Source organism: Nomascus leucogenys, chromosome 12, assembly GCF_006542625.1.
Source record: "Nomascus leucogenys isolate Asia chromosome 12, Asia_NLE_v1, whole genome shotgun sequence".
Taxonomy (NCBI): Eukaryota; Metazoa; Chordata; class Mammalia; order Primates; family Hylobatidae; genus Nomascus; species Nomascus leucogenys.
The window spans coordinates 21,461,388-21,486,168 of NC_044392.1; the positions used below are offsets into that span (position 1 = coordinate 21,461,388).

Genomic DNA, 24,781 nt, shown 5'->3' on the forward strand with positions numbered 1-24,781 from the left:
TATTTTAACATTCACTGTTATTATAATTTAAAATCTTTTTTATATCCTATAACAATGTCATCCAAGTATTCATTAAGTAGCAGTGGCAGTGCTCGTGCTGAAAAATGTACCCAAAAATCAATAACTTTGGTACGGAAGTTAAATGTGATAAAACGCTATGAGGAAGGCCAAGGGAGCCCATGATACCCTGGGCTGTTAATTTAGGAGAGAGCGTTCCACAAGGTATTCAAGATAATGCTGAGAAAATAAAAAGTAGCATTAAGGCAAAGATACCCTTCACTGGTTATGGATTTATGTGCTCTCAGAATATACCACCCCACACACACACTCTACATTAATTCCTATGGGAAAATTAGTCTTAAAATATGTTAGTTTTGAATGATGCAGGGTCTCCTAGAACTTGTCCCTGGCATAAAACACAACCTCATTATATTGAAAATGCAAATATCCAGGGAGACGGAACAAGTGAACAAAATCATTCACACTAAGGTGCAAGTAACTGCTCTGAGATCCTTTGTTTAGCTAATGGGAGGGAACTGTAAGCCTGCAGGAGGGCTGAGAGTAGCAAGGAGGAATTAAAACAACCTGAAAAGACAGCCAAGCATTCTGCAGTGGACAGAAGTCCCTGCTGCTCCAAGGATCACCGATTGCCCAGGACAGAGGATCCCTGCCTTGCTCATAGCCGGGGTGGGGTCAGGAAAGGACCCGGGGAACAAGCCAGTAATACTGTGTAACATTCAGCTGCTTTAAAACCTCAAGCACACCTCACCTCCCTGTTTGCACTTCTCTTCCACGTCGGTCTCACTCTTATTTCATATCCCATTTCACAAGCCTCATCCTATTTAAACCTCAGGAAAACAGCCCTACGTGGCAGATGCTATGATCCCCCATAGACAGCTGAGAAGCCGAGGGTGAGCCACTTCTACAACTTGCCAGGAGACCTCCCTGTGGTGGGGGATGCCCAGCCAGCTTCTGACAGCAAGTCCAGCATCTTCCCCTCGTCCTGCAGAGGTCTGCTATGGTGCAAATATTCCTCAATAAAACTGTGAGCACCACAATGTCATTCCCACCTCCCCAGCCAGATTCTGACCAATCTGCATTTGTTTCTCTTGTCTCTCGAACCACCCACAACGTCAGGAGATGCTGAGCTGAGAGTGCTCAGAGTCCAAATGAGGCCTCTGATGAGAACCAGCTGCAGGCCGGGGAGGTCGTGCCATCTTAGTATCTCTGATGAACGGCACCAGACTTCCAAAGGTGTCTTGGTATCTGTGAGTCCATCTGCTGTGATGGTTCATCCCTGACAAGGGATCTCCCATGACATCACAATTGACTTCAAGGCAGTAGCATGGAGTGAGTTTTAAGAAACCAGAGCAGATTAGTACATGCAGGCAAAGAGCCTTGGGATGGGTTGGTCTCTGGAGGAAGGAGGTCAAAGGCCTCTGTCCACCCTGAAAGGCCAGAGCTGTGGGGGTGGTGGGAGGGAAGGTCCTCAAAGAGACAGGAAGCCCTGCCCACTCCTGCCATGGACCAAAGCCAAACCCAGCTCCAGCTGGCTCACCTAAAGGGCCTTATGAATCCCCTCTGCTTCCTCACCACCACAATCCCCTTATTTTGTACTGTGTTCATTGAACAAAAAACCAGTTTCTCCATTATTGATGAGATCTGTATAACGTGTGTTGGCCCAGAAAAGATCTAAAAGGAGATACATAAAATTGTTGTTGCTTAATTTTTTTCTCATCAAGCCCAGAGCTGTCAACAAGAGCCATTTTTGCACAGTAACACCCTGAGTTGCTCAAAATTCTAGTCAAAGGCCAAGGAACTTAATGTTTTGTGTGTTCACACATCTGAGATTATCATGTTGGGTTTGGCCAAATCCCAAATTCAGAGCCAGGGCCTGACCCCGTGACCATGTGGGTGCATCTGGGAGTAAGAAGCCAGAGGTAGGGCTGCAGGAATCAAAGTGTCCGGCTTGGCTTTGTGAGGGGAGCATGGGGAATGTGTTGTTCTGGACTCTACCCTGGAAAGTCCCCAGGCTGCCCAGAGCATGGCATGTAGGGCGAGAGCCGCTGCTGCCAGGCCAAGCTAGGCCTTTCCAGGGGTGGCTGCTAAATGCAGGACCTGACTTCAGCCTCCACCATGCAGAGCTCCTGCTGCCACCATGGGCAGTGGCCCTGCAGTGGTTGTGGTGAAGGGGTGGGGGGAGCTGTATTGAAGTGGGTGGAGGGAGCTATATTGCTGAGATGGAGCCTCCCTGAATCTGGCATGTGGTGTCCTGCCTCGCACTCACTGGGCACTTGCTGCAGAAACACCAGAAGCCCCTGCCCTAGAGGAGCCCACAGTCTGAGAGGCGAACAGAACACAATTAACAGAAATACAAGATGTATGAAGTGTGCAGAGGCCAGTGCTGGGCTCTCACCGACGGCCTCTTGAGGCAGGGGCTGCTGAGAGGTCCACGTGCACCCTGATGTGCAAAACTAAGCGGCAGCCCCACGTGTCCAATACAGACCAAGCTCCCAGCCACCCCTCAGCACCCCAGCCTCCACCCAGGGGAGGAGGCCGCGACCATGGTAACAACCACCTTCTTGGCTGCTTCTGAGCCTACCACGGAGACAGGCAGGCCCTCAGGAACCATGGCTGGATGAACAATTCCATGAAGCCGGCGAGTGCTAATGGCGGGGGAGGTGTTCAGCATTAACTCTCAGTGTGGAGATCCGGGATGCTTCTCAGAGGTGGCGGTGCACGAGTAGGGCTCTGAGGGATGGGCAGGTGGGACGCCAGGAGAAGGGCACCTCAGGCAGAGGGCGTGGCCCGAACAAAGGCTGGAGAGGGGACCATGCAGGGCCATGCTGCTTACCGTTCTGCTTGGCCGTCTCGTAGTCTTCCTTGCACACCAGCCGCCCGTCCTCCATGAGGTAGAACTCATCCCCCGTGGCCAGCTGCCGGTTGCAGATGATGCAAGCAAAGCAGTGCAGGTGGTAGACAAAGTCCTGGGCCTTGCGGACCACCTGGGTCGGGGGGATACCCTGCTGGCAGGCTGTGCATTTTGTGCCGAAGCGCCTGTCAGGGCAGCAGGAAAGGATTAGGGCACACAGGGAGCGAGGGATCTGGCTTCCCCCAACTTCCTGGAGCAGCCTCCCTCCTACCCCACCACTCCGGGACTCCACGAGCCTCACCCCCAGCCACCCAGAGCTTGCCGTCTGGTCCTCTCTGCCTCTATCTAGCTTCATTGCTTTGTGCCCGGGACTCTTCAACCACCAAAGAAGGGACTAATGAGAACTAGAGTCTCCCTCAGGTACCTTTTCCAAAGCTGATGCCCCCGGATTCCAGCTGCCCGATTAACACCCATCAATTCACAGGGGGAGCAGGTGGACTTTCTAAGTCCCGCAAAGCAGGCTGTCTCCCCCTCCACCTCCCAGCTTCCTCACCCTTATGGTTGATCCCAGAGGACAGCCTCACAGGGAACTGTATGTGCCACAGGCTGTGTGTATAAAGCACCCAGCAACACCTTTTCACACACTCCCAGGCAGGAGGCCCTGCCTGGCCAGGGGACAGCACGCTGCGGAGAAAATGCTCTTTGTCAGCAGAGCAAGGCTCTCCTAACAGCTGTTCTCTCTTCTTTGCCTCCATTTCTCCCCTCACCTCCATTCTGCACACACAAAGCTCTCCAAGCCTGCCTCCATCCCCTTCCTATGCACGCACGGCCTGGGGCTTGGTGGTTTGGGAAGGGCCCAGGAAGCTGCACTTTTCAGCCCCTACAGCATTCGGGACAAGGAGTCTGCAGATTGCAGTTTGGAAGATGCTGCTTCAGACGTCTCCTTGGTCAGCACCTTTCCAGAACAACACCGAGGCAAGAGGAAGCCACCCGCTGCCACCAAGGCAGCTTCTACCAAGGAAGCCACCCCCTGCCAAGGCCGGGAAGGAAGGAGAAATTGACACGTTGAAAGTATCGTCCAGTGGGGTTGTTTCTGCTCCCTTTCCCCATTCTGGTCATAGAGACCAACAGAAGCATGCCGGCGGTCACAGGAGACGAGGGAAATTTGGGGGCCGACAGGGACAGTAAAGGAGGGCGCGTGGCTGCAGGTGAGCCTTCCCCGCTTCAGGAGGGAGGCAGGAGGCACTGGGAAAGCAAGGGCAGAGTTTAAAACAGCAATCAACCTAATTATTCATGACATTTCACACAGCAGAACTTTATCTTCTTCAGGATGAAAGACTTCGCCTAATGGATCTGGGGAAGGTTTGATTTTAATGGTCCTTTTAACTAATGCTTATAGGCAGCCTGATTTCCCCTGAAAGGACAGTACATATTTCATCCACATTAATACCAAATAAATTAATTATGGTCATGGCTATCATGATGAATCCCAGATTAATGCAGAATGATGGGTCTCTTACGCAGTAATGATACCTGCTGAGGGGGCTGAGGGGGCTATGGGGGCCTGGAACAGGCATGGCCAGCAGCAGCCTCAGATGCCCCCCACCAGGGACACGGCATCCCAGAGAAAAGTGGGGTTCTTTAAGTCTGCGTGGGTAATCCCGAAAGACCCAGAGTGTACTTCAGGGAACACTCTTCTGAGATGGGTATAAGAAGGGTGTTGGGGTGTGAAGGGACAAGAGGTGGTGGCTTGGGAGGACCCCAGGCTTCTGAATTCCTGGAATGCCTCTTGGTTTTCAGAGAGATGGGGCCCATTTAGAGCAGGAGTTCTCTGCCTGAGGGTCAGGAATAGGCCTGTAAACTACCTGCTAAGTTGTTCAAAATTGTGCCTCAGGAGGGGACCTGGGCTTTCATCAGATTCTTAAGGGGATTCAGGACCCAGGAAAGTAGAGTTAATATTTGTTGAATAAATAAATCAGCAGATAAAGCACCATACTTGCAGAGGATGTGCACGGAGATGGCCGAATCTGAGGTGGGAGAACAAAGCACACAGTCGGCTCTGGACAGTTCTGGACCTCCCAGAACACAGGTGAGAACCAGGTCCTCCACAACTGCTGTGTAACCACATCACCTGGATCAAAGAGGAAGGCTGGCAGGCACCCACCTCTACTGTGTGTGCGCGTGTGTGTGTGTGTGTGTGTGTGTGTGTACAACAAAGAGAAAAGAAGCCTACACACGTGTTACTAGAGAGTGTTTTCAAAAGGCCTATACATTTAATATCCAATCCTGGCCAATTTGCAAAGCAGGTACTAAAATGAAACAAGGCACCGGGTGTGGTGGCTCACGCCTGTCACCCCAGCACTTTGGGAGGCTGAGGCAGGAGGATCACTTGAGCCCAGCCTGGGCAACATGGTGAATCCCTGCCTCTACAAAAAATACAAAAAAATTAGCCGGGTGTGGTGGTGTGCACCTGTAGTCCCAGCTACCTGGGAGGCTGAGATGGGAAGATCACCTGAGCCCAGGGAGGTTGAGGCTACAGTGAGCTGAGATCATGCCACTGCACTCCAGCCTGGGCAACAGAGCGAGACCCTGTCTCTAAATTAATTAATTAAAATGAAACAAGGCTTTCATCATGCTTGTCGCAAACCCTCCCAATAAACCACCCAAATTTGGAGAATGTGTCCTAACCAGAGATCCAAGGAGAGGAGGGCTGAGAGGAGACCCCGGAACAGAGGGAAGACCCTTCAGCAGCCTCCTCCATAGGGGCCACACTCTCTCCCACTAAAAAGCAGGCAGGGGCTTTCAGTCACCGGAGGCCCAGTTGACACCAGCGCACCAGAGACATGAAAGATAACGGAGGTATAAATTTAATCTACATACCGACAGTGATTCATGCATGAGGGTGGCAAGTGCACAAGAAAAATGAAAAATAAATGGACTTCCCCACCAGCGTTTTTTAGCAATTGAAGCAATTTTCCTGATTGTGGGATTTATACCGAAGGGAAGTGGAAGTGGCTTCTCATTACCTTTTCCCCTGGAGCACAGCCAGCAGGACCCTCGCCGAGGGAGCCGCATGCAGCTCCTTGGCCCACAAGGCTCCCCCAGCCCAGCCCAGCCCAGCCCTGCAGGTCACCCTCCACCCCATCTCCAGTCAGAGCCAGTGGATCTAGAATACAGGGCATCCTACAGGGGTGTGTCTGTGATGGAGACACTGTCCCCATTCCCAGATCTTAGAATAGCCAGAGTCACAGGTGAGAAGGCCAAAGCCTGGCAGGTCACATGACTTGTCCTGCAACAGGCAATAATGAGACACACAGTCATGCCTAGAATTCCCTGGCCCCACACGAGGTAAAACTGTGAACCCGGCTGCTACACAGAGAACCAGCAGTCTAACCAACATGACCAAATATGAAGGACGCTGGGGGTGAAGAGGGAAAGGCTGGACTCCAGCCAAGGAAGAGGGCTCCCAAGGGCCTTTCCAGACAGCACCCCTTAACACCGATCACCGGGTACCCACGCGGGGGCACCAAGGGCACTGGCCTCACCTTTCAGAAAGATAAGCCTGCTGCCCAGTCCTGCTAGCCAGGCCTCTGGGGACAACCAGTCCCCCCGGGAGAGCAGCTGGAGCTGATCCAAAACCACAGAGAAAATGCAAGGAAGGACTTGCTAATGGCTCATATTATTTTCCTCCTCTAACCAGCACCACTGGAAATTCTCTTATCCCTACCCAGCACATAGTAGGCAAGCCACAAAGACCCAATGAATGAATGAATGAATGAATGAATGAGCGAACGAACGAACTGCTTCTTAAAACATGTGCCTGAGTAGTCAGGGGAGGCTTGGCTCTCCATAATGGCAGCTCTTTTCTTTCTTTTTTTTTCAGGTTTGGTATTAACTTTGTTCTATTTTTGGTCTAATTTTAAGTACATAAAGGTTTATTTCCACAGGCCTCAGAAAATGGGTAGAAATCACAGGACAATCTCTCTTCCCACCAAAAAAAGTTGCATATTTTGGTGTTTATCCTAGAGGGAAAAAAACCGAAATTTACATTAGCAGTGCTGTGCAAGATTCTTACATAAATCAAGACCTCAAACCAGCCTGCAGTGGAGGTTTTAGTCTTCTGTTCAGGCACTTGGACAGAAGCCATAGCTGATGAGCATGACAGGGAAAAGGAGGCAGTGAAGACAGGTGACCGGCACCTTGTAGGGAAGGAAGATTCAGGAATGCCAGGCTCCTTGGAATGGTGTGCTGTTTTTCCCTTTTTTTTTTTTTTTTTTTTTCCTTTTAAAGTCATCTCTGTAGGAAGGCGCTGGGCAGGGATCCCAGAGAAAGAAAGGTCCAAGACTCCTTTAAGTGCCCTGGATGAAGGGCAGTGCTACAGCAGCTAGTACCAGAGACTCTCCTATCTCATGGTTGAGGCAGACTCAGGACAGAATAGAGAATAAAAGGAATGCTTATAGGAAGCCATTTTGCGTGGAATGCTAGATGGCCAAGCCTCAGCCTTTGGTCCAGTGCAACCCTTGCCTCCCTTGTCAACAGTGAAAAATTAGTTTGGTTAGAGGAACCATCTGGAAACACACCAGCTTCTGCTACCTTCATGTTCATTGTTAGAAAAAGATTCACCAGTGTGAACATTCTGATCTGTTAATTCCTGGGACTGTTTTCTTCCCAATGGACTGTTTGTTGGTAGGATAACCCCCAAAAGGTCAAAGCTAAAATGCATCATCAGTCCTGGTCGGCAGTTCCTTAAGAATGGACTGGTGGCGTGAGCGAGCTGATACGGACAAACTGCACCTTCCTGCAGATGATCAACTGACCTGCTACCCCACCCCAAATCTCAGCCTGAGGTATATTTCAGTGAAGGCAGGTAGCTGTGCTTCTCAGAGCAGAGAAGCAGTTTTAAGCTCTTTTCTTTAGGGGTGAGGGGATCTCACTCGGTTTCCCAGGCTGGAGTGCAGTGCCACAATCATAGCTCACTGCACTCGAACTCCCAGTCTTCCTACCTTGGCCTCCTGAGCAGCTATGATCACAGGCACACGCCACCATGCCCAGCTCATTTTTTAAGACATTTTTTGTAGTGATTGGGTCTTGCTATGTTGCCGAGGCTGGCCTTGAATTCCTGGTCTCAAGCGATCCTCCCACCTTGGCCCCCAAAGCACTGGAATTACAGGTGTGAGCCACTGTGCCCAGCCAAAAGCTTTTCTAAGAAGGGCATTAAGTCCCAGGTTGAAATGAGGCTCATGGTTTACTAAACCACAAGACTTTACATCCCACTTGCTGTCGCCATCACACTGCCTCCATGACTATCTCCTGAGCTCCTAGCCTGAAAGGTGGGTACTGTGACACATTTTAACAGATAAGAACTGGGGCTCAGAGAGGTGAGGTGCTGACCCCTAGCTCCCACGGACAACGAGCGAGAGAACCGGGGTTTGCAGTCGGTGCTTCTGACACAACACAGTGGGCATGCGGCGGGCATCAAGGGCAGCAAACCCAGCCTTGGTGCCCTGACCTAGGCTGCAGCTCGAGGAGAGGGCCTGTCCCCCTCATGCGACTCTGAGCCCCCTGCATGAGGCTCCCAGCCCTGCAGTGCTGGGGTGGCCGGGGGAGCCCTCACCCCCCGGTGTGTTAACCCCAACACACGTAACTGGCCCACTGTCCACCTTCCACATCCTCTGGCTGGCCCAGGTGTGGGCAGAGAAGAGCTGAGACTTCTCAGCTGACTCTCACGGGCCACTCTTGACCCCAGGAGAGGACCAGGTCTTGTGTGCCGGGTCCCAGCCTCTGCACCTGAGCTCCTGCTGCTGTTGATTTGTCCACCCCTGCTGCTCCCAACCACCTGGCTGGGCTGCTCACCAGTGCAGGACAGGCTTGAGGGTCTGGACCCTGTAGAAAGGGGGCAGCAGGCAGGTCCTGCAGGCACCGAGCCTTCTAGAACCAGGGGCGCATAAATCCTACACCATGGCTGTCTGGCACATTCCTGATGATGAGTTCCGACCTCTGAGCAGACCCATATGACGTACCACAAGTGGGTCACTGAGACACTGGTGATAAAGGCAACTGCCATTCTCCTAGCACCAACCTGTGTCCTGCGCAGAGTGGGCCCTGCACATGTGATCTCATCTGACCCTCACCTCCAGCCCTCAGCCCGATGCCCCGGCACTCACCCCGTGGCCGCACTGCCACCCTGCTCCATTTGCTTCCCTCCTGGGTGACTTTAGCTCAGGCTCACCCTCACTCCCACCACACCCTTGGTGACTGCAGTCCCCACATAGGCCATCCTTCCGGGCCGTCCCTCTCAATTCTTTGACCTCCTGAAGGCTGTGGCCTCCACCCTCCCTCCACCGCTCACTCCCCCAGACCTTGTTACCAGCAACTGCCACAGCTCCAGGGGTCACTTCCAACTCTCCCACCGTTGGACCCCGCCGTTCTTCCAGCTCCCCAGGGCACTGACTCACACAACCCAGGGACTGCCCTTCTCCCTGGGCTTGTCACTGTCCCTCGATTCCCTCCTTCCTTACCCAGCAGACCCAGGGCGATCCCACTTGTCCCTCCCCACACACCCTGGACCCTGCCCTCTCTCCATCCTGTGCCTGCCCTACCCCAGCACGGGCATCCACAGAGCCAGGAAAGCAGCCCCTGCCCACCGGACTGATGGTGCCTCGGGGGCTGGGAGTCAGAATGCACCTCCCACCCGCTCCCCCGCTGAGCCCCAGGCTCAGCTGCTGGCGCCCTCCCATTTCCCATGGAAGAGGGAAGCCCGGCTTGGACCCTCCTCACCTCCCACTGTGCCATCCACTCGCACACCCGGGGCCCCAGCCCCTGCCTGCCACCCACAGGTGAACCACGCACCTCCACCAGACACAGCTCATTCCTTCTCACCTAATGAGACTCCCAGCAACCATCCCCTTTACCTTCTGTGTTATTAGCTTCCCCTCTGCTGGCTCCTTCCATCCATGTACAGGCATGCTATGATCCCTGCCTGCCTCCCTTCTCTACCGCCCACTCCCTGCACCCTTCAGGGCAGTGCCCCACTCACCCAGAGCTGTGCTGCAGCCCAGCGGTCAGCTCCCCTCTGCCCGGGGCCTCCCGAGCCTCCCGACACACCTGCTCGCCGCCTCGTACACTGTGCTCTCCCGCCTCTGCTCCTCTGCTCCTGCTCCTCCTGCTCCCACACCTCTTCTCTGCCCACCCTGCTCCCCTGGGGATCTCACCTCCAGCCCAGACCCCTGGGCTCCAGACTGCGGCTCCACTGCCTCCTCAACACATGGATTTGGAGTCCAAAACCAAACTCTTACCAACACGCCCCGCACCCTCTGCTCCTCCCGTAGCCCTTCCCATCTCAGACCACTGTAACTTCATTCTTCCCACGGCTCAGGCCAAAACCTTTGGGCATCCATCCCCATCTGATCTGTCAGCAAATCCTGTTGACTCTACTCAGAATAATAATAATAATTATTATTATTATTATCATTTATTATTATTATTATTTGGAGAGAGGGTCTCACTCTGTTGCCCAGACTGGAGTGCAGTGGTGCAATCACAGCTCACTGCAAGCTTGAATTCCTGGGCTCAAGAGATCCTCCCGCCTCAGCCTCCTGCGTAGGTGAGACAATAGACGTGAACTACCACGCCCGGCTTCTACTCAAAATTATACCATGTTGGGGACCACTTCTCACACCCGCACTGCCCTCCCTAGCTTGGGCTGCCATCAGCCGGCACCTACAGCTGCCTCCTAACAGTCTTCCGGCCTCCGCCCGTGCCCCCACAGGCACTTCTGCACATGGTCGCCACAGTGGGCCTAAGTCGCACCCTCGCCCTCCACTGCTCAAACCTTCCAGTGGCTTCCACCTCACTCAGGGTCAAAGCCACAGGCCCCCTAACGGCCTCCAAGGCACTATGGCACCCCAGCCCCATCGCCCTTCCACCCTCCCTCCTCCACTGCCCAGTCCACTCCGCCTCCTCCTGGGGCCCGGGCACTGCTTCCCTGCTGGCACACTCTCCCCCCAGGTACCTGCATTTCCTGCAGGAATGCTCACTCCTGCATTTCCTGCAGTGGTCCCCTGAAATGTCACCTGCTCAGGAGGACACCCCTGGACCCTTCCCCTCAGCACTTCCTTCCCTGCTCCACAGCACTCATCTCAGTAGATATGCTGTGCACTTATTTCTTGCTGACCATCTTTCCCCCTCTCTAGAAGGCAAGTTCTACAACAGCAGGGTCTTTATCCATCTTGTTCACTACTGAATCCAGCGCCCAGCGCGGGGCCGGGCCCAGGATATGTGCTCAGTGCATGTATGATGAATAAATCAGTGAGTGACCCAGTGCTGCGGAATGCTTGAAGGCCTGTCCTTCATTTGGATATGAGGACACTGAAGTTCAGAGAGGGTTAGTAACCACCCCAGACCTCACAGACAAATGGCGGAGCTGGGATTTGAACTCAGTGCCTCTCCTCTGGGATGTCTCCCTTACTCTTGGCTATTGAAGGCAGTCGGTGGGGACCAGCCCAGGACCCATGTCAGCCTCCTGCGTGTGGAGCTGCCATGGAATGGTGCACCGCCCTGAGGAAACAAAATACTGCACAAGTTGATTTTATGCTTTAATTGCTTGGCGGTGATTTACTGCTGGCCGTATTTTTTTTCCCAGCTGACACTTCCCTACATGTATTTCTTTTATCTATCACCACACTTGACAGGAAAGTTGCTGATATTTACTGTTACTGTATGTACCAATATTTCCAACATATATCACCGCCCACTCTAAGGCCACAGCCATGTCATGGGCACATAAAGTTCTGCCCCAGAACGGGCAGCCTTCTCCAGACACAGACGGGGGTCCTATTTGGAGAAGGCCTGACACCAGAGTATCTTAGAGCCTCGGGGGCTGGGGACACAGCCCCCATGTCACATGCACACAATCACACATATACCTCCCAGCCCATGGGAACAGCCCCCCCAGCAATCTGCTTTTTATCAGGATTTTAATCTAATGTTTTTATTTTTAAAGAATATTTGATATTATCATGTTGAGATGAACGCTGCTGGAAAAGCTTTAAAAGCAGTGACCTAGTCCAAGGCCCTACTTTCACAGAGGAGGAAACGGGGGCCCAGAGACAAGCAGTAACTTGCCCAAGATCACACAGCTCCATCCATGGCAGGAAGTGGACGAGAGCCCAGCTCTCCCGTTCATTTGGCCTCAAGTCCTCTCCTCCCCTGCTGGGGGCAGATTTCCTTGAAGAGGCAACGGGACATGCAGGACCCGAATCCCTTCTAGAAGGGTCCAGACCACCAGGTGTTTTTGTAAACAAGCACGGAGCATGTCATATGCACCAGGCAACTTCATGCGAGGCATCTCATTCAAACCACAAACCTGCCCTTGCAGGGAGGGATGAGTATTCCCTTCTTTCTGACAGCCACAGGCTTGCAGCAGTCAGCTGCCTGGCCCAAGGTCACCCTCCCTCCTCTCCCTTACGTCCCCCAGCACCTCATCTGCCCTTCTCACTACAGGCCAGTCAGCCTCTGCCAAGCTGCTAGCTCGGCTGTGAGCAAACTTTCCTGGGTGGGAGACGCATCAGGGGTGCTTACTGAGAGAAAAGCCACCCCTCACTCCCGCTTCGGGGCCCAGAACCCACACTTTCCACCCCCACAGATGGCCCAGTGCAGCGGTGGCACAGAGCACTCCCACAGAAATCCTGTCACCTATGCTCTTAGCCCACCTGGGCATCTGCAGGTCACTCATCAGTTGTCAGAGTCCCAAAGTCCCCCAAGACTGAGGGCCTCATTCTCCAAACAGGGCATGGCAGACACCTGCAGGAACTGGAATGGGTGTGTAGGAGAGAGGCCCCCAGGCTGACCTGCTGTGTCACCCATAGTGCCCACCAGAGACCAGCCCTGTGGAGAAGCCCGTGGCTTCTCAGAGTGGGGCTTCTAGAGGCGCGAAGGCCTCCGGGGACCAGAGTGACAAACTAGACACTGGCTCTAATGGGTGTGACCTGGTGTGACCTTGGCCAGAGGACCAGCAGGGAATAAGGCTGAGCCAGATCATGGGCCCTTGAATGCCCAGCCAGGAGGCAACGGGGACAACGTGACCAGATGGGCGGAGGGAAGAGACAGACGGGCTGAGGAGGGAAGGAGGGGAAAGCACCGCAATTAGAGAAGTTACAGTAGTGCAGAGACCCAAAGACAGGGGCCTGAAGGCACAGAGGCTGCAAGAATGTCCAGAGAGGGCCTTTTGGAGTGGGGAACCCCATGGCCTGGCACCTGAATGGCCAGGGTAGGGGTGAGGAGAGGAGGGTGAGGAGAGGAAGCCGAGCTTCAGCAATGGAGGGAAGGCAGGTGCTGCTGGCTGCTGTGCTATGACTGGGCCAAAAGAGGGCTGCCCACGGCTTCCACTCCCACGTCACCCAGATCCCACTGGGGAGTCCGTTTCCACAGCCCAGATGCATCTGATCCCCAGACTAATTTGCAGCTAGGTGATTCCAAACAGATTCCTCTAAGCCAGAAAGTCCCTGAGATGTGGCTTCCACAGACATCAGGAGGCCCTCACCCCAGGCCCCACTCGGGGAGGGTGGCCCAGGCGATTGCAGCTGAACTGCGTGCTCTGGGGCGGGCAGACAATCCTCCTCCGACTCATCACCTCCTGATTTACGGCCTCGGTCCCTGGGGGAGCTTCGGGGCTAAGTAATTGCTTCTGCCTTGATTACAGGCCAGCACAAATGACTGTGGGCCTGGTCCCACCAGTGTGTTTGAATCTTTCAAATGTCCACACGCACAGCCACTATCCGGACCATCTGATCGTTACCTTAAAAGATTTAATTTGCTTAGCGAGGAAATTAGACTATAAACTATTCAGAAATTATGGAAAGTCACACATCAAAGAGACCCACCCCTGTGCATTCCTTAAGGACATTCTGCTAGAGCACTGTGTGTGCATGCGTGTGTGCACACGTGTGTGCATGTGTATGTGTGTGCATGTACGCACGATCACGCCTGCATGGCCTGGCAGGTGTGTGGTTATCAGAAATGATAAGTGGCTCAGCAAAAGTCTGACTCCACACTGACTCTACGACCAACCCCAGAACTGAGGCTGCCTCTTTCTGGGGCAATAGGGCACAAGAAAGCTTGAGACAGTGGAAAGCCACCCAGGCGCGGGCTGGCCCCTCCCGCCAGGGCTGGCCCTGCTCTTTGATGCGAGCGCTGAGGGCTGCGGTTCCTGCCCACAGCTCTGGACCACACAGGGAGGGAGAGCATCCCATGAGGAAAATGCAGGCCGGCTCCTCACTGAAGGGTGGGCCTTTGTTCGATCCCCTGACCACCACTACCACTGACGCGGCCTGGCCAGCAACCCCAGGACCCCGTCCTTGCCAGCCGGGCCCCAGGCCCTCCTGCTGTCTTCTTTCCTCCTCCCTACGTGGGGCACCGTCTAGGCGCCCCCTCATGACCTTCCTAAGAATGGACTAAGCACTTCCTTGCTGCTTCTGACTCAGTCCTCACAGTCACTCAGAAAAGTCAGTATTTTTCTTCCCCCTGTGGAGATGGGAAAGCGAGGTGTTTGGTGATGTCTAACACCCCAAGTTCACACTGAGCCTGGACTCAAACCCCACACCTGCTCTCCATGAAGCCCACCCCACAGAGGGGTCGAGCCTGTTTTTCCCCATATTAGCCGATGTCCTGTGGGCAGCTGCCCCCTGCCAGATGAGGAGCAGAGGCCCTGGTCACCAGAGTGGGCTGAGGTCACCAGTGAAGCCCTGTCTGCAGCCAGCACAACCACCCTGCAGCCACGCCAGGCGGAAATGCGCTGTTCTGGACTGCAGGGATAAATGGCAGCAGCTCCCGGGCTCCCGAGGACGCTGCCTACCTGCCCTTGGCGGACAGCCCACCTGCGGCCTGCAGACTGGCAGGCTGGGGGAGGGGCACCGCGGGGAGCGGAGGGAGATCCTGGCCTGGCCCAGCAGCCGCACAGCTCCCCTGCGACACAGCCTCCTCCATCCCGCCGCCGGGAGCCTCTGGCGCACCCATCACTGCCTGCCTGCCTTGTGAGGGCCTCAGGGGCAGGGAGACCCCTGAGAAGCATGACATTTTAGACAGGAACCTTCTGGGGTGGCAGCACCCTCGGAACACCCGCGAGTCACTCCACGCCCCTCTGACAGGCAGATGGAAAGATGGGGCCCCAGTGGCTGGGGGCACAGCTTGAAGCCCCCACAAGCCTGGATTGCCCTTGATGGCTTGCCCTTGACCTTACAAACGTGTAGGAACGTTGCCCTCGCTTCAATTCCACAGCTCTGTTTGTTTTCACTCCATAATGGTTTGTTTCTCAACTCTTCGCAGAGATCCACATGGCAGGTTTCTCCCGTGGACCACAGCCCACCCCGTTCTGCCAGGCTAACCCACCTCTATCTGAGGAGCTCCAGGCAGTTAAGAATCATCTCCATGGGAAGCTCTCAAGGCTGGTACAGGGGAGACCAGGAAGGCCAGCGCAGGCCCCGCCCTGAGGGAACTCTGACTACCTGACCCTGCAGGGCTGCGGGTCAAGGGGCCACATGGCAGGGCCTGAAACCCAGCAGTGTTTACAAAGCACCTAGCATTCTGCTGGACCCGGGTCACACACATCTTCTTCCTAGTTCGGTGGGTTAGCGTGAGCTCCTCTCCACCAACAAGGGAATGAGGCTCAGAAAGACCTAGTTACCTGTGCTGACGAACTGCTAATGAAAAAGATAGGACAGGAATTCAACTGAGCTCTTTTTGGGTTCACCAAACCCCTCTGCCGACAAAATCATTCCTTTTGAGAAATGCTCCTGGGTGCCAGGGCTCTTAGACAGGCACTGTGAAGAGGACATAGATGCAAAGAAACTTGCCTACGGGCACCCAGCTGGCTGCCGACAGGCAACACTTGAACCCAGCTCCGAGAGCAGAGGACCCGGCGGTCTGTGCTGTGCTCCAGAGGAAGGGAGCTGCCTGGCTCCTTCCAGGACCCACCTGGTGATTGCAAGGGGACCCGGAAGCCCCACTCCTAGATCCCTACTCTCTCTGAGCCCTGGTCCCTTTTTGAGGAGACATGGGAAGGACCCATGACATGCTGGACACATGGTCTGGAGAGGATCTGCTTAGCAAATGCGACACGAGGAGTCATTGCCCTGCAGCTTGGGATTCAAATTATAACAGGCCTCGGGACACCCTCTGCACCAGGGGTGGGCTCTCCTGATGTTTGATGCCCCCACTGAACTCAGAACAAATCACAGCCCCCACTGTGCTGCCTCAGTCAACTCAGTGCCTTTCTTCTTGGGCCTCAGAATTTTATTTCGTTTGGAGAAAGGAGAGCCAAGGACACAAGCAGCAAAACAACAAACAACAGCAAAAATCAGTCAATGTTACTGAGCAAGATAGAGCTCAACAGCCCCCAAAGAAAAATGCAACAACCAGAGTACAACTTCCCAACAATCCTTCTTGCCTCCTCTGTGTCCACACCAACATCGCCCCCTGCTGCCAGTTAGCAGGATCGCCACATGCCCCGGTGGAAGGCTCGGGAAGTCCTGACCTCCCAGCCTCCTTCCACTTTTGAGATATTACAAGGTACTACCCACCTCCAGTGGGTACTCTCCATATCTCCGTATTGATCTGCAGAACTTCACGTAGAATATGACAGGAGGATGCCCCCTGGAGTTGTGCAAAGCAGTGGCCCTCTTCCTTGTTATGGGCAAAGAGATTAAAGTATTGATCCAGGAACTTAGGACCACAGTGCTCATCAGGGAATCAATGAGCCCTGCCCCCACCTCTGAGCAGGGCTAGGAGGAGGTACCAGAAAAGGACATGCTTTTTCTTTTTTTTTTTTTTCAAGGAGCATGGAAAAGGGACTCTCCCTAGCTCTGACCAGCTGTCTTCCAAACCCCACAGCTAAGAGCATCTGAGGTCTGATGGGCAAATTCAAGTATGTGGCACCTGCTGTCCCTCTCACAAGGTGGCCACAGATGTGACTTCTATAGGCGAGGGTGTGACCAGGGAGGGACCTGGGGTTCCAGGGACTGCTCGACCCCTCCTGCCCCAGCACGTTCTCTATCCTTGCTGCACCTCCACTGTGTGTGTGCCCCCATGTGCCCTCTGAAAGAGGTGCCTGGTGACATCTAATGAGATGGGATGAGGAGCAGGCTGCCCCAGAGCCCCACGTGGCCAGCAAGTCCCAGGACCCCTGGGGATGGGAGGTGGGACCACTCAGATGCTGGACAGCCTGCTGCCTCCCTGTCTGTACCTAGGATGGAGCCTGCAGCTGTTCCTTCCAGTACCAAACAGCCCTGGTCCCCAAGAGCTTGGTGAGGGCTATGAATCCACCCACTGAGGACTTCAGAGCCACCTGGTCTTCATCTCGGGTTGGCCCTCCATTGACAGGAGGGAGAATCACTTCAGCTTTGAACTCCCCTCCTCACAGCACCCCATCACAGAGTCAATGGCCCAAACTCAGCACTGAATCTGTGGCCAGATGCCCTGCATTACAGAAGGACCCAGCCCTGAGAGTAGGTCATTTCATGAAGCAGAGCAGTGCCGGGAACAAGGGAAGTCACCGTGGCTAAATGATGGGCCTGAGCATTCGCAAGCAGCCTGGGCCTCCCTCACTCAAAGACGCTTTGCAACATACCAAAGAAACTGGTCACCAAAGCTCGGGTAAATTCACTGGATAACTGACGTGTTGCAGCATCAAACCCAGCAATGGCCTATGGACAAAGCGCAGAGCCAGGGGCTTACACAGGGGACAGAAAAATGAGTAACAGATAGGCCTTTTCCTCAAGCCAACAAGGAAGATAAACCAGACACACGAGAAATGGGCAAACCAAAGCATTCTGTGCTGAGTCACCCGGGAGAGGGGAGACACAGGAAGTGATGGCTCCACTGGGGATCCCGCCTGCTGCGGAGCTGGACTCTGAGGACCCTGGAAGGAAGGAAGCCCTGGAGGGTGGGCACCGTCCCTGGAGGATGAAACAGCCTGGGCTGGCGTGTGGAGGCGGCAGCCCACCAAGCATGCCTGGGAATGGAGCATCCTGCTTGGTGGGCCTCAGGTACCTGAGGAAGGCAGCAGGCTAGGACTGGAAGGGAGCACCGGCAGGAGGCTCTGATGCACCAATGCCTCTGGCAGGCTCTGTGGCATATTCAGGGAAGGGGCAGGCCCGGGCCTGGGCTGTGGGGTGGAAGGCTCACCTGGCGGGAAGGCCCACCTGGCGGAAGGCTCACCGGGTGGGAAGGCTTGCAGACTACAGGGAGGTGAGTGGAGGGACCAGCCAGAAGGTTTCTGCTGAGTAAGGCCCTGAAAGGACCCAAAAGAGGGCCAGGGTGTGGGGCAGCGGAGCCAGGGGCAACGGCCCACATGAGGAACTGTTCTTGGTATTTCTGGTCTTGGGCCTTTGGCTCATGGGCCCGTGGGGATCCCTCCTCAGCACACACTGTGGGCGCTTCCTGGGCCTAGGGAGACCCTCTTTCCTGGTCATTACTTCTCCCAAACCCAACCCCACGCCTGCGCTGCCACCACCTTCCTCTCCACCCTCCCTTTCCAAACTCGGAGCCAGCCGCTCAGGGTCCAAAAATCAGACAGGGCCCTGAGGAAGCACTGGGGGGTGCAAGATGGCCCCCTGGTGATGAAGTCCTGGGTCAGTGGCCCTGCCAGGCTTTGCTCGTACCCCACAGGCTTCCCCGAGCTGCCACGCTGGACCAGCCAGAAACCAGTGGGCTCTGAGGTCTGACTCGGACATCCAGCACCTACCCTGCCCCGAGATAGGCAAGCGGAGGCATGGCCTCTTGGCTTCCAAAGGTGCAGGCACACACACCTGCACACACCTCATCACAGAAGCAGGGCAGCTCACCCGACCCCAAGGCCAGGCCCTCCCACCTGCCTCCTCCTGCCCTCTTCACACACACATTATGTTCACATATGTACCCGGGTACATATGTCAACCTGTGCGCATGCACACACACACACACACACACACACACACACACACAGTGAAATTCACCCACCCAGGGTCCCGTAATAGCTGCTGTGGTGCTTGGCCAGGACATCATAGAGGAAGGAAAATAGAGGCAAACTGTCGCCCACTGAGAAAGGGAAGGATGTGGCTAGAGGGAATGGAATCGCATGAATGCCAGAAAAAAGGAAACTAGAGGAGGGTCAGAGGTGGGAAAGCAACAGGAAGATTGTGAGAAAGAAGAGCAGTACACAAAAAGCTCAGAGAGAGGACCAGAGGCCTGTCCTTCCACCCAAACATCAAGGACTTGCTGGGCACCCGTGTCACCTGCTGCCCCTGCCTTCCTGTAGTAAACACACACTCACACGCTCACTCACACACAACACTCACACTCTCACACACACAACACTCACCCACACACACTCTCACACTCTCTCACACACACACTCACACGTAAGGAGCAGCACATATCTGAGCAAAGTACCGTGGTGACAGTGAGCGTGTCCTCTGCACACAGCCAGGGAGGCAGCCCCACGCAGTAGTTACCAAGATCTTTAATGTGCTCTTCAACTCATTGCACTAAAGAAATGTGAGAATCCTCAGGTATTCAAATCACTTATTCTCTGTAGTGAAACCTTTGGGAAGATGTGGGAGAAATTGTGTTCTGTATCCAGGACTCACATTTCTCCCCATTACTCCCCCTCAACCCCCATCTCCTGAATACACAGCTTCAGCATGAGGTGCCTCTGTGGGGCTTGGTTATCTGGGCTGGGTGTGCCCAGGCCTTGGCGAGCCTCCCTGGCACCCCCTGGGCCACCCAGGCTGATGTGACTGAACACAGGGCTGAGCGTCCCTGACCCCCGCCTCCCGCTCTTGGCTTTGCTTGCTGCCAGCTGCTCCACCTTGGCTAGGCACCAACATCAGTGCCTTGGGCAATAGATTCTGGGAGAGAAGTCAAGGACTAAATGCCATGGAAAACACCTTCCAGGAGGTCCACGCACCCTGACCCAAAGCTCCAACGGGAAGTTTTTGATGAACCCCACCCCAGAATGGAAAATCTCAGACAGTCTTAAGAGCTAACAGTCAAGTGTCAGGCACTGTCCTGAGGACTTGATGCATAAATAGACTTATTTAAAGCTAATAAAAACCTCATGAGGTAGGGACTATTACTGTGGGCCCCATTTTACAGATAAACAAACTGAGGCATAGAGAAGCTAAGTAACCTGCCCAAGAGCATGCCGCCAATAAGTGGGTTCAAATCCAGGCAGAGTCTGGACTCAACCATCACATGAAACTGCCTCTTTCTTGATCATGTTTCCATATAAAGTGACGACATTGACCGAGCCTGGCTTGCCTCCTGCCAGAAGCAACTCTTGCAAGCCTCTAAGGCCCTTGAAGCAGGCTGTGCAAACACAGCCACAGAGACGCCTCTAGATGTGAACATGAACCTAAAAGCACCTGCTCTGAAAGTTGTGGGAATGTTATGACCACATGCCCTGAAGCACCAATATATCAGGGCAGAAAGAGAAACTCTTTCTGTTGCTCTTTGGAGCAACAAAGGAGATTTGCAGAACTTTGTCAACCACCCTGGAGAAACCTAGCCCAAGGCCCCTGGCTCCTCACCCCTGCCCCATGCAGATCAAATGAGGTCTAGAGGCTGGACCTCTGGCAGTGATGGGCCAGTGATCAGAAGGCGGACCTCAACAAGGGGCATCCTCTCGGCTCCAGGATTTACCTGCCCCTCCCAGAGTGGACTCTCCACCCTCCCTGGCCTACCCCACTGCAAACTTCCCCCTCACTGCATGGGGAGAGGCAGAGACAGGCCGGGGCCACGAGAGGGACCATTCTGACTTACTTGAAGAAGTCCTCCTTGCAGTAGACGCTCCCGGCCCTGGAGAAGCACCTGTCCGCCAGCTGCATCTGGCAGTCTGCACACTTGAGGCAGGAGCTGTGCCAGTGTCTGTCCAGGACCTTCAGGATGAACTTGTCCAGGATGTGCTGGTTGCAGCCAGCACACTGGGGGATCTCTGTGAGGAAGAGGAGAGAGAGGCACTGTGAGCCTTCCACACAGCCTTGCTAACCAGGCCAGGCCCTGGCGGGTGCCTTCCCACTCTGCTAGTGGTGGAAATAGACATGGCCCAAACCGTAGAGCTGTTGAATATAGTCGTACAGGTTATACGCTGCACACAAAGGTACGTGGTCAAGGAACAAGTGGGGACTGAAAGCCAACCCTTGCTTTGCTGGCCAGGTTGTGTATTCTGGCTTGGGGTGATTTTGGCCCAGAGGAGTCACCTGTTTCTAAGGGCACCACAAGGCTAGCAGTAGCAGCTAACCCATTTATGTCAGCTGCAGTTCCACAGCCAACGGGCCAGGAAGGCTCAGCAACATCCATCTCTGTTTCCACAACATTTTCACAAGTGATTGGAAGCTCTGCTAAAAACATCAGCCCCCAAAGTGAGCCCTGCCCAGGCCTGGACTGAAAGGCCATCTGTCCTGAAAAGCAAATGATAAATATGGTGTGGGGGAGGGGGTGGGCAGTGATCGAGGTCCAAGCCTGAGGGTGCTCTTGTAGAGAAAATCTCAATATTTTAATGAACTGCAACTGATACCATAGATTGGCTGGATCAATACCTCATCCTAATGTGCCTTCCTACGCTGCAGATAGGAAAGCTAGAAACTGCTTTTCCAGATGCCCCGGCAGCTCACATTTTGAAGATGATTGAGTCTTCCAATCAAACGCTCTTGGGAGAGACTTGAATTCAGAGCTGAGCTAAATGTCAGGATAGCTGAGGGGCAGGTTCCCATTGTGCCGGTGTGCATCATGGCTGAGGCGACGAAGTGCTGTGTTGGGTACTGCACTGTCCTGATCAGTCATGGCAGAGGCAGTGAAATTCTGGGGGCTGAGAGTTATCCTGGAAGCTCCAACCAGCTGGCTCTACTGAGTTGAAAGTCACCTGCCCCCTGATGATTAATCACTTTTCACTTAAATAGTGAAAGAAGATTCTATTGTCTGCAATGGAACCCTAACCACTGCCCCACCTGGTTCCTGTCCTGGGTGACTTCCTATCTGAGGTCTGTTTCTCCACCATCCCATCTTTCCAAGGGATTGCTTGCGAATTTGATAGTATTTTGAGTCACTGACTATTTCAAAATCTACAAAATGGTCAGGTTTCCATGGTTGGATGAACAAACAGTACTAGGATCTCTAGCCATTTTCCCCTGTGCTTTTCAAAAAAAAGAAGGTAACAAATCAACAAGTATTAAGAACAAAAACAAAAGTGCAAGCGTTTGGCCTCCTACAGTATCCTCCTGTTACAGCACTCATGAGGCTGGCAACCCCAGGGTTTACCACCCCTATTATAAAAGACACTTTTGCTCACTGTTTGTCTAAACGGTCACTGCCTAGCATGGTGCCTGGCACACACGGGTAATGCCATAGATGTTTATCACTAAATAATTGATCAAATCCTGTCTGAGAAGCTCACCTTGAAACAGTTTTTCACTAGTATCTCCTGTCACTCCAAAATGTCAGCAGCAGTAAAACCAAATCTCTCATGAATCATACATGGTTTTTTTGTTTTGTTTTGTTTTGTTTTGAGACAGAGTCTTGCTGTCACCCAGCCTGGAGTGCAGTGGCACAATCTCAGCTCAGTGCAAACTTCACCTCCTGGGTTCAAGTGATTCTCTTGCCTCAGCCTCCTGAGTAGCTGGAATTACAGGCGCATGCCACCACACCTCGCTACTTTTTGTATTTTTAGTAGAGATGGGTTCCACTATATTGGCCAGGCTGGTCTCAAACTCCCAACCTCAGGTGATCCGCCTGTCTCGGCCTCCCAAAATGCTGGGATTACAGGCGTGAGCCACCATGCCTGGCCTCATACATGTTTTTGATTCATATATTTGTTGGTTGTGATATAATTTAAAACATGTTAACATAAAGGAATTACCCTCAACGCACTAAGAAAAATTTTAAACACATCTAAACCTATGTAGAGAGAAGGCTTTCTTGACTATTAAGACATTTGTACTTAAACCCTATGAATAGGCTATGGGGACAGTCACTAAATGCCATCACTAGCCCTGTACACGGAAGTGCCAACCTTGGGCCCAATTAAACCCCAACCCCAGCCTATTCCCTTCATGGCCCCAGCACTACCAGTATTTGCGTGGAAGTCAGGCCTGGTATACATGCCTTGCCTGTTGACCCCTTTCTCAGACCAAAATATCCCATGAAAACTATCAGGTGTCCCACTTGCTAATTGTCCCAGTACATACAGGATTCTTTTTTTTTTTTTTTTCTATCTCCAGTTTTCCTCCTTGAGAAATACATTGCCCAGCCAATCAGTACTTACCCAGGAGTTCCAGTGTGCTCAGCAAAGTACTGAACAATGACGGCCACAGGGGTTTCCACCCAGTGAGGGGATGGGCAGGACACGGGGTGGGAATGTGAATTCCAGAGCTCAGCTGCCTAGGTTTGGATCCTGGCTCTGCTTTTTAAACTTGGACAAATGACTTAGCCTCTCTCTGCCTCAGTTTCCTCACCTGTAAAAGGGGGTGATGATGACAATAGTGCCTGTAGGATTGTTGTGAAGAGCAAACGGACTGATACACGGACAATTTTTAGGACAGGCCCTGGTATACAGTAGGTGCTCAAGACAGGCTTGCTATTATTAGGAGATAACTGTCATGCCCATGGAAAGGCAAGTTAGGCACCCATGTTCATGGGCATTTTCTCATGGAGCCCTCATAAGAATCCCTGCAGAGATGTCATGACTCTCCCGTGGAGGCCGAGTGGCCACCTCACACAGCAACTATGCCAGCGGCTTGGGGCCATGCCTGTCTGCCCCATGCAAGTACTCACTCAGCCACACCCCTGGCCTCCCTCCAGGGGCCATCAGGGGCTGGCTGGCATCCCTGGAGGGCCCTGGAAGGTCTTGGTAAGGAGGTGACTCATGAGCCCGCCAGTCTATGAAGGATGGATAGCCAGGAACTCCTTTGGTGTGATGCCCCCCAGTCTGAAGCAGGAGAAAGTAGGGGACAACTCAGGTCAGGAGGGTTATGAAGGGCAAGGGGGAACGGGTTTCTTCAGCACGAGCTGAGTTCACTGCCCTTGCGGTCTGCTGAGCAGAAGAAAGACTGAGGGAGGTGGTGTCAAGGAGGACTGCCCAGGCCTCCTCTTGCAGGGAAGAGGAGGGGAGACCCAACCAGGAAGCCCTCCCAGCTCAGGGAAGCGAGTTAAGTACAAAGGGCATGCAGAGCCAGCAGGAATGTGTGAAGAAGGCCTGCTGTGTGCCACAGGGCAGTGCCGTGTGCCCACTAAGCCCCGACAGCGGGGCACAGCCGTGGCAGGAGGCTGCTAGGCACAGCTGTGCAGGGCTTCATGCCCCAGTGGCACGGCCACACCTCTGCCCTGGGAGTCAGGTCAGGGTCTTCCTTGTGTGATCTGGATTTCCAGGAGCTGGGCCCCCAGGGGGGGCAATTAACCCTTTGAGAACCCAGACGAAGCACCATCCTCGCTGGCCCTTGGCATGCGGGCCGGGAGCTAGCCCAACTCCTCGCACCTCCCTTGGTTCCTGGGCAAGCGGGGCCACAGATTCCTACCTAATTGTTGTTTGGCCAGCCCTCTGAGGAGAGATTTGGCTATATTTCTCCTCCCAGCCACAAATGCATGGGATGAGGGTGAGGATATATGCCCATAAAATTTATTTCGAGCAAGATATCTAGTGGGAGCCTTAATCTGATGAGTATTCGAGAGAATACATTAAGGCTACTGTATGCAGGGAATGGTGGGCAGGGGAGTTTGAGAGGCTTGTAAGCAGAGACAGCATCACGTTGAGGAACAACACTAAAAGCAGACAGACAAGCCATTTCAGCCTCGAGCTTGGAGGAGAGGATCCATGCTGGGTCACTCTGGGCTGCCCAAACTAGAGGTCCTCACAGAGAGGCCTTGGGACCAAACCAGGGCCCTCTG

General features: G+C 53.7%; 1 protein-coding gene across 1 annotated transcript in view; it reads right to left on the reverse strand.

Annotated features, from left to right (window-relative positions):
• LHX4 (LIM homeobox 4) overlaps positions 1-24,781 on the reverse strand; it is a 48,189-nt gene that overhangs the window by 9,506 nt on the left and 13,902 nt on the right. Inside the window, exons 2-3 of the mRNA XM_030823918.1 lie at positions 20,666-20,837; positions 2,855-3,057 (exon numbers count right to left, since the gene is read on the reverse strand). Coding sequence (XP_030679778.1) covers positions 2,855-3,057; positions 20,666-20,837 — 375 coding nt within the window. The remainder of the gene's footprint in view (positions 1-2,854; positions 3,058-20,665; positions 20,838-24,781) is intronic.